Raw genomic sequence first — 10756 nt, 5'->3', positions numbered from 1 at the left:
ATAGGAGTCGATGCATTGTAGTCGGGGACTCACTGCTTACCTTCTGGTATGGTTATCCTATGTGATCTCATGTGTATGTAGCTTGAAATCTCTTATCAGAGTGTTGGCGGTAATTATGAAAGAGTTTCATATATTACACAATCGATACAACTACGAAATGACACATAGTATCGATTCTTTGACAGCTCTCGATATATCAATAGTTGTCGAATCGATCGAGATATATGAGATGAAGGGACCGTACTTTACGCTAATCATAATGGAATGGTTCTTGCAGTTACTATCATTTGATACCTAGAGAATCATGTAAGCGATTCTGCTAGACGTTTAACTTGATTGGTTGGGTACTATCAGACTTGAGTTCTAATGTTCTTATTATCAATGAGTTGATAATTAAGAATAGAGCAACTGGGGTATGCTCATATAAGGACATGTTTAGTTCTGAATCACATTGAGATGTGAACCCACAGCTAGTTGTATCATTAAACCATTTAGGGTCACACAAGTGCTAACTTTTTAGATCTCGTTGAGAAATAAAATAGTTCAATGTGTTGAACGGCTTATAAAAGATTTTATAAGCATAAAGAAAAATAAAAGTATGACTTTTATAAGAGAATTATGGGAAATGTAACTTTTAATTTGAGAAATTGTTCTTAAATTAAAAGATGGCTCAAATAAATAATGTATTTGAAAGTTATGATTTTCATACATTATTATGGATAAATTAAATTAATTCAAGTGTTGAATTAATTAAACATTAGTGGATCTAGTAGAGTCTAAATAATTAAATTAATTAAAGTATTGAATTAATTAAATAACATTGGATCTTGTAGAGCCCAATTAGTTATAATTATTCAACTAGTGGGCTTGACTAAAATCAAGTAAATTTTAAATGGTCTTAAATGTGTTTGAGATATTTAAATAAAAATACATGGGTTTTGTAGTTGTTACATGCCCAAATAAAATTGCATGCTTGGTAGGTGAAGAGTTAGAGTCAAATTTTTCAATAAACAAATCATGGCATGCACATGCGTCTTTTACTTTTCACACAACCAAGAAAATTCCTCTCTCCTCCAAGCTTGAAGTGGCCGAAATTTTGTCCATCATTTTCTCTCAATTTTCTTCTTCATTTTAGTTGAGAATTGCACAAACTTCTCAAAACAAAAATGCTCTAATTTTTCTAGTTCAAAATTAGACTGGATCTACCTTTTTAGTAGTGGACCTAATTTGAAGGAATTTGATCAAGGAGTGCTCTTGGATAGCTTGTAGATTGTCTACCATCAAGAGCAAAGTTGTTTACAACTTAGTTGGAGCCAAAACATCAATCCTTGTGATTGATAGGTAAGAAATCTCTAAAACACCCTATGTTTGTGTTTATTTTGGTATTTTCTACACACTAAAGGGGTGCTCGGTTTTCTTGCTTAAAAATATGATTTTTGAAATTCCGTTGTACATCTGGGAATCGTAATCGATCCACTTTCAGTTTCATGATCTTATAAAATCGTATGCATGATCAAGGTCTGAATAAACATAAACATTTTAATAACATATCAACATATCAATATATACGTGTTCGTTTTCTTATATTGAATTTCGTTCATTAGTTGTGACTTTCGTATCATTGTATTAGGCAATAAATCCATCTACGTGTAAATGTGGTACCCGGTGGCGGAGACATCAGGGACAACATTGCCCGCCCACATAGCCTTGGCTTTACATATCATCGTATTAATGTATTCATATTAGCCACAACCAACTCTCTTCCTTCAAAAACATGTCATCATATTCATCACTTAATAAAAATATACATATACATAAACTTTTTTCTTAAAATCAAGCATGCAACGTATTATCCTTAATTACATAAAAAGTCATATACATGATAACATAAACGTTTAAAACATGAAAACTCGTGTTTAGGGCGCTGTCAGGACTGCTAAATCTACCCGAAAAATGACCAATCTTAAATCATAGCTCAAAGGTTCCTAACCAAGCTTCGTATGACCTAATCTAACCCTCGCTAAGCTCGGTCATAATGACGAATTAATACCCAAACGAGACAATAGCACTTAAATTAAAAGCTCCAAAAAAACCCTGGACTACAGCCAATGCGCTGACACTGTGGCGCTGCGGTGCTTGATTAGCGTCTAGGCGCCCGACATCAGCGCTGCAGCGCTAATTACTTCGCAGCACACGCTGCGGCGCCTAAAGGGCAGCGCCGTGGCGTTAACCCTGCGGGTGAAGGGCGTCCCAAACACCCCAAAGCCAACTTCTACCATACTCCCAACCAAACAAAATCAGCCTCGAACCAGCACTTCGTAGCCCACCTTTGGACCGTTCCTAGACAAATCTAACCAAGAACCCTAGCCCATGCACGCTGCAAGGCGCAACAATCCGAGAATCACCCAAAAGACTCCAACCAAGACCAACCTCAGTCAAAACCCTTACGATCAATTCCAAGACCACCACCAGCCGTTCATTGCTCTCTCCCAGCCCTATCAAGACCCAAAGGGCCAGCTTCTTGGCTGGAAATGAGCCAAGCACGGCCGCAACGCCCTAACCTCTCCATCTATCCATAGCCGAGACATACACCCAAGGAAACCGATCGGCTATCACAAAAAACCGAACTCCAACCATTTCCAGCCCCTTGATGCCTTACTTCTCGACATGTACAGCCCCCTAGGACCCTTACTCGGCAGCCCCTTGCACGAAGAATCACAAAAACGTGAGTTATGATGAATACATGCGTGTTCATAGCAAAAATCCTTACAAAAATGAAACCTCATGATAAATCGAAGATTTCCTCATACAAATACATAAATAGCATCATACATAGAATGAATGATGAGAAAAAAAAATGATACAAGGCGTGCCTTTAACGTATACGTGCTCAAAAACTTCATGATACTCGCGTAGGGCTTGCACTGGAGAGGCGGGGAGAAGTTTGCTTGAAAGCTATGGAGGAAACTGAAGTGGCTGCTGTAAAAACGAGGGGAGGCTGCTGAGAAGGGTAGGGGACGGCTGGTAGGTGATACTAGGTTTATGGTTTGTTTAGTGTTTAAATGCAATGCAAAATACTAATGGGCCCTTGTATTACCTAATTTCCTACCAAATCATGGGAATATCGATTCTTCCCAGTCAGACTATTCCCCCAACACAGAATCACCAACACCTGATTCTCTAGAGCTATCTGGGTTTGCTATAAACGTGGATGAAGATAACCCATCAGGGAGTTCTCAGCGTCCAATTGGCATAAAAAAAGGCCAAAGCCAAAAGAAAAGCTAATGAAGAGCACTTGAAAGACATTTCCACCATGGCCAAGTGTAGTGAGAAAATGGTGGCTGTGATGGAAAATTCTAAGGTCCATCGACAACAGCTCATTGATATTGAGAAACAAAAGAATGAAATAATGGCTTTTAAGAAAGATAATAAAATACTAAGGTTGAACATCATGTGTGATGATGATCCGTGCATACTTGGTTAAAGAGCAACAAAAAATTTGGCAGAAAATATTAGCGAAGGGGAATGGCTCCGATGGGACTTCTGCACCGTTTGGACAATTCTTCGGAGAAACTTCACCATCTGGGCCCGACATTCCGGACTACTAATGTATTTTCATGATCGCAATGAACTAAAAATGTGTTTATTTTTATTGTTTTTTGCGTTTTTTTTTTGTTGACGATGTGTCATTTAGTATTTTCTATTTTATGTGTCAAAAATGTCGCATGTTTATCAAGTTAAATTAAATTGATAATAAATGTTTATAATAAACTATTTTTTTTAATCATGATATTGTTCATTATTTCCATTTGGTGTTTATTATAAATATTAAAATTACAATTAATTAATGAATAAAATAAAGCATTTCAAATAAATTAAAAAAATTGAACACTAAAATTAATTAAAAAAATGAAATGAACCAAAAAACTAAAAAAACTACAAAAAGACCATTTTGCAATTTTGGTGGATAGAATTTTTGTAATTAATGTCAACCTCCAAAATTTCGCATTTAGAGCATCGTTGGAGAGCTTTCTCTCAATTCTCCATTATAGAAGAGGGTTAGAGTTGCTCTAAGGCAAAAAAAAAACCCCCAAAATTTAATATGTTATACATATATAAATAAAAAAATAATAACACATGACATCAGGTTTATCGCTTCTTAATTTCTTATCATTATTAGAATTTAGTGAACTATTATGCCACCCCTTACCCCTCCTTGTAGGCCTCTGTCCTAATAGGGAGGCCTATAGGAGAGGCCGGGTTGGAACCCCAGTTGGTAATTAAAAAAAGAACAATATTCTAAAAAAATATTATAGTACAGTAGAGGTACTTAAAGTGAGAAACAGAACTCCATGATTCCATTCTCGTGCAGTAATTTTTCTCACAAATTCAAACATAAATCATCAAATACTTCAACAAGCAACTTAATTGCTAAACTCAATGGGAAAGGATAACAAACAGTGCTGAATTAGTCATAATAGATAATAATGTCCAACCAAATTTTTTTATTCTTCTTCTTCTGCCTCCTCCAGCCATTTCACAAATGGCTCCAATGCCTTCACAAAGGATTGCCTGTACATATTCATAATGACAACAAAAATCCTCAAGTTTCAAGGGGGGAAACAGAAAGTAACATAAGCAATGTCTAAATAATGACTATAAACTCTAGTGCATATGTAAGAGTCAAAACATTGCATCACTATTTCATGCCAAACTAAGACAGAAATATCACAAGGGAGCGGGAGCGGAGGGAAATTTTTTCCAAGTCTAAGAAACCGAATTTCCATGCTTGATTGCATGCAACCTCTTTCATAGTTTCATTAGGGAAAAAATTAGTAACAAGAGCTCACAGTTAGCTCATCCAGTATGAAAATTTCTTTAGCCACCTGCAAAGGAGTACATAGACTGTATGTACTCTTGATTTTGTGCAAGTGATCTCCACGTGTGTGCACCAGAATCCAGATTAAAATGATAGTTACTGGTGAAAAACTAATTTACAGAGTAGTGAAACTTGATTTTACAGATTTCTTAGTACGGAAAGAAAAAATAATAGAGCTTGAAGAAAAAGATTTACAAAATAGTCAGTAAACAACTCCAGGAACTGATTTCAGCGGAGGGAAATTTTGTCCAAGTCTGAGAAACCGAATTTCCGATGCTTGATTGCATGCAACCTCATTCATAGTTTCATTAGGGAATCATTAGGGAAAAAACTAGTAACAAGAGCTCACAATTAGCTCATCCGACAATTTCTTTAGCCGTAAAGGAGTACATAGGCTGTAGGTACTCTTTATTTTGTGCAAGTGATTTGCATGTTTGTGCACCAGAATCTAGATTCAAATTATAGTTACTGGTGAACAACTAATGTACAGACTAGTGAAACTTGATTTTACAGATTTCTTAGTACGGAAAGAAAAAAATAATAGAGCTTGAAGAAAACGATTTACAAAATAGTCAGTACCAACTCCAGGAACTGATTTCCTTTCTTTTGGGAAAAAAAAGGTATAGAAGGATAATGAATGGAAAGCCAGCTGGGTAATTGCTTTTTCATAAAATGTAATATACCTGCCCTTAAGGTTCGTTCCTTTACGGAACCAGTGAAGAATAGTATCTTCTGCAAGAACATCCTGATCGTAAAGGGACCTTATTATTTCAGGAAAAAGCTTCATCAATTTAGCATCTTCATAACACTGGACCTGGACTGTGTACATCAGTTCAAGCTCGAGCTTTCCAGTGGTACAGAAGGCATTCAGCAATTCAGCCCATGTTTTGACCTGAGTATAAAAGTACACTTTGGATTTCCATTCAGTAATTTCTTGAGCAGAGAATCAGTTATCACACAATCTTCAAATCATTCTTTAGCAGTGATGCCTTCTAAGTTCTAATCACAGTCATAAAGTAAAGAACCTGAATGGAATCCGGAATAGTCCGATTTACAAATTGATTAACATTATGGCACAGACTGGCAGTAACAGCCCATACTTTGAAGCATGAAATCATACTAACATGCTAATAAAGCTTTGGATTTGAGGGTGACAATAATCCAATTATCATTCAATGCACATAATCAACAGTAATATAACAGAAGAACCTGAGTCACATTGATATCATCTAGTGTTCATCAAATGTGTGACTAATATCCAGCCCTATCTTTGATAAACAGTAGCATATCAAACAATTATGATGTACCTGACGCAAAGCTGAATTAGAATTCTGCTGCTGATTCTTTCCAGACCATTGCACAGCATCCATCATGACATCCCATAAAACCCGCACAACTTCAACCTCTGGGAGTTTGGCATCTTTGACGTGCTGCTTGACAGTTTCTATGACTTCAGATACATCAGCTTCCTCTGCTATTTGGCTAATTAGTGCAGATTTCATCTCCTTAAGCTTCAACTCAAATATCTTTTTTTCATAATACTCCACCAAAGAGAGAAGTCCTTCTTTTCTGAGAAAATACAGATTATTAAAAAATAAATACGTTCATGCTAAATTAATACCGACAGATACAAGATTAATTCTAAAATTTCACATAGCAAGAGATGAGAATAGAGCCAATATCCTAATATTCTCTCAAATTGCAATACTGGCAAAGACTAATGAAAAAGATTAGGGCCTCAGACAAATTAGACAAAGAAAAAGTCCAAAAACTGCAGTTCAAGAAATACTATTCAAAAAGGCAACAAGACAAAATCCTCCAAAAACAGCTTCAAGGATCAGAATTTCCTATTTTTGGTTGTGAATAACATACTGCAACCTACATAATTAACCTAAAAGTAATGATAACCAATTAAAAGTAGTTTATGACACTAGGCAACTTTGTTAAACGCTGCCATGATCTCTAGCAACTCAGCAAAAGTTTTTGCCTCAATTATGTCATTTGAACGGAAGTCGTAGCAAAGAAAATTTTGCTCAAAACTCTATTTATTCTATCAAACCTACAGATTGTTTTTTCCTGAGTTTGTTAACTCAACAGGTTTTTATGATAGACAAGTCTTACATTATAGTTTCAAAATTATTGACAGAATTTAAAATAAAGGAACATGACGATTGAAGTGACAAGCAACCATGAGTGCATAATAAAATTAACATAAAATCCGCTCGCAAAACATGACAAAGAATAATTTTAGATCTTTTATCATTTCATGCCCAATGCTGCCACTCTTACAAAAATTCTGTCACAACACACATTGATAAAGCAATTACATTGCATCCACCTGGTTGGAGTGGCACCAACAGTACCCACGAATGGAGAGGTAATGGGTTATAGATCATGTCAAAAAAGAAAATATTAATAATGCCAACATATTAACTACAATAGATACAGGCATTCAAGAACAATGAATGTGATCAAAAAGTGGAAAAGTATGTCTTCTCTTATTGGTGAGAATGTTATGGTGAGACTTGCAATCTTGAGATTTTAAATAAATTAATTTTGACATCACTTCTATAGCTTAAAGAAAGAAGTTGACTTTAACAAAAATCAATCAAAGTAGAGACCTTTATCATCAGGTTACACGAGGAAAAGCTCTTTGCTTTTTCAAATTTAGCCATGTTCCCAACAATGGGTCAGAGCAAACAGGCTTATTTTACACCGTGCCATCGCCATCTTATAATATAATTTATGATAATTTACTGCTATTTATGATAATTTACTGCACCACAGTATAGCTGATAAAGATAATAAAGATAATCTCCATTAAAAGGTAAACTCAAAATTGCAACTCAAACGAGTAAAAACTTACGTAAAATGCTCAGAGAAAACTTCAGGTGTCCGCTTTCCAGATGGGAAAAATTCCAGAAGATTGTCATCCATTTTACCTCGCTTCAAGATTAAAATCAGGTCATCAAGGCTATTATCAACCAGATATTCCTTGAAGAAGTCGGTGATGAATGTGAGAACTAGCCCTTTGCCAACAAGGTTATCCTTGAGCAATGGCTGGAAAACAGTTTCAGGTGGAAGACCAGACAACTTCTGGGAAAAAGCAAGGGCCGTGAAGATTGCAAGCTTCTTTCTTTCATCCTCCTCAAAAAGCTCCAAGGACTGCAAGAATCTTCGCATAACATTTTCAAGATTCTTAATAAGAAAAGGCTTCCTCCTCAAGATCTTTTGTATATATATCACAGATGGCAAAATAACTTCACGCTTTGGCTCACAGTCAATTATAGAGTATGGGTGAAGCTCTCCTTCATCAGGTTTGATCGTGCCAGGTTGTGTGCGGGCCCCTCTAAAGACAACCTGCATCCATGCAAAAAAAAAAAGTTCAGCTTAAGGCAAGATATCACAGAACATATCACACAGAACCAAATTAGAGGAAAATTTGAAATTGATATAACAGAGTAAGTATTTAAATTTTAAAATCTAACGTGTCATTGGGGATGGTTTTAAGGTGTAATCAGTCAAAGCTCAATTAACTATACCAACCATATTTCAGAGAAGAAACCCTTTGGGGTCAAGCATTTCCTTCCAAGCGTCTACCGACATGAGGGGCTAAATTGCATGAAACTAAGAATGAAAAATCGCATACTTTCCCACTTGTCATGTAACAGAAAAAGTATGGTTCCAATGGATATTCTTCGTATAGCTTCAACTCATTTCTCCAAAAAGTGGATACCACTCTAAGAGATTTAACATGCATTCGGATACAAAGGTTTATTATTTCACAAGAACACCTCTAAATAATTTTATATGCTAGGGATTTCGCACGGAAATAAAAAAATGTACCATATTAATAAATCCGGCACCATAACCATGGGTTTCAAAACACGAGACCTGATAGGTGTAGCACTTAACTATAAGACCCTTTCAATTAGCACTAGACAGAATAATACAGAAATCATAAAAACAAATAAAATTAGATTAGCTCTTAATAGTAAACTTTTCATTTGTAATCCCAATGATTGATTTAGAATCATGCGATTCTTCTCAATCAAACACGAAGGCTGTAGCACAAAAATTATTTCTAACAAAGGTATGCCAAAACTATGCTGCTAGTAAAGTTACATGAGGTAAAACAGAATTTGAATAAACTAACCTCAAAAAACGTGTCACCGTATCTAGAGAAATTCAAATCTGAAGATTCAATGATCTTGGCAACAAGTTCCTAAACAAAAGGCATTAACATAAGTATCGCTCCAGGAATGAATCCAGCCCCTGTCCAGAGGTCATATATATACAAAATGTGTGTACATGCAGCACAAACAAGATTTAAGGTATGACTGATTCTTGAAACTAACTATGAAAAAAGCAGAGAGAAAGAGGAAGTACCAGATCACCAGCATTATCCAAATAAACCTGGACCACTGCATCCGAAAATGCTGCAGGGTCCAGCGGCGCTGAAATATTCCGTTTGCGGGTCTTAAGCCGCGTGCCACTGTAATTTCAACATTGAAAATCACATGAATGAAAATAAGCTTAGAAAACACTACTGCAATCCAATCGATGCATGTAAAAGCATATCAGTTTCAGGATGGAAAGACTACTTCAAGATTCATTAAGAAATAGCAAGAGACGAAAAATCAACCAAAACCAACACCAAAAGCCACATGTTTCTCACAAGACAACAAATTAGAAATTTTCCATAGCAGTCATGATCAGTTAATTATTAAATTGGTGTTCGAAAAACTTACCCGAGAGTGGGTTTCTCCTTCGAGCTGCTGCACAAGTGGCAAAAAAGATGAAAATTAGTGAACACGCCAACACATTTAATAAGATTAAAGTACCCCAAACAAAAGAGATCCCCTCTCAGATCTCACTAAAATATTTCGACAGATGAAGTACGATCTGCTTAGAGAATTCCCCTGGTATGAACCAACAACCCTTCCAGAGAAATAAAACATGTATACTGAATGAGAAAGCCACACAAATCTAGAACGATAGAGGGAAATAATCTTGATTTCCCCGAAAGCTAAATGAGATCGACACCCTTTTCCACTATGCAAATCAAGAATAATAACAGAGTATAGGAAATCAAGATCAAATCTTTCACGAGAAAAACTATTATTCGACCCACAATTAATTGACCAAAAATCCTGTTTGATGAGAAATCTTAAAAAGCAAAAAAGGTAGATCAAAAAACAAAAATCGGACAAATTTAAAACAAAATCATAAGACGAATAACGAAATTCTACACAAATAAAAAAGAGCCCAAAAAGGAATTTTCTACCTCATAAACCAAAGTTCAGAGAATTGAGAAGAGGGACGAGTCCGAAGAAATTCACAGCGATTTCAGATGCCAAGGGAGAAGAAGATGAGAGGTGAAAAAGAGTAATAGCTGCCAATGTTTTCTTGGAAAATGGCATTTATTGTCTCGATTGCTTAAAGAAAAGTTCAAGAGCTGATGCGCAGGGTATACGGTCAGCGGCGCGTGGATCCCACTTCCCGATATAAAAAGGCTTTTACGTGGGCAAGAATGAAAAAAAGTTGAAAAGAGCATATTACACCCTTCTCCTTTGGAAAATACAGATTACCCCTTACTCCAATTTCTTCCTCTCTCTAAAGTTAAAGTAAAAAGAGTGTTTGAAAAAAGTTATGTTTTTCAAATTAATTCATTTATAGATAGTGAAGAAATGAAAAAAAATTAAAAAATTGCCTTTGTTTAAAAATATAATTGAAAAATTGAAAAAAAATAATAATAATAAGTAATAGGTTAAGTGTTTGATACCCGTTTTGGGTTTTTTTTTAAAAATAATTTAATTTTAAAAAACTTTTTCAAAAATAATTTTTTTAAAAAAACATTTGCACTAATATAATCCG

The 10756-nt window shown here is 35.5% G+C and overlaps 1 protein-coding gene across 2 annotated transcripts; it reads right to left on the bottom strand.

Moving 5' to 3' along the window:
• Positions 1–4336: 4336 nt before the first annotated feature.
• Positions 4337–10401, bottom strand: LOC140804306 (uncharacterized). Of its 2 annotated transcripts, none has more exons than XM_073160221.1 (8): positions 10167–10401; positions 9631–9654; positions 9269–9374; positions 9036–9104; positions 7746–8239; positions 6187–6448; positions 5563–5771; positions 4337–4572 (listed from the first exon to the last, which is right to left on the bottom strand). In XM_073160221.1, exons 1-8 carry the CDS (start codon positions 10169–10171, stop codon positions 4506–4508), a joined length of 1236 nt encoding a protein of 411 aa, XP_073016322.1. In that variant the 5' UTR covers positions 10172–10401; the 3' UTR covers positions 4337–4505. The 2 variants fall into 2 exon arrangements, with proteins under 2 accessions (XP_073016322.1, XP_073016321.1); XM_073160220.1 differs by having other exon boundaries at positions 9631–9657; positions 10167–10388.
• Between the last annotated feature and the right edge of the window lie 355 nt (positions 10402–10756).

The sequence above is a fragment of the Primulina eburnea genome, chromosome 11, assembly GCF_022965805.1.
Source record: "Primulina eburnea isolate SZY01 chromosome 11, ASM2296580v1, whole genome shotgun sequence".
NCBI lineage: Eukaryota > Viridiplantae > Streptophyta > Magnoliopsida > Lamiales > Gesneriaceae > Primulina > Primulina eburnea.
Note: the sequence above shows the minus strand (reverse complement) of the source record. Positions and strands in the feature narration are given on the sequence as shown.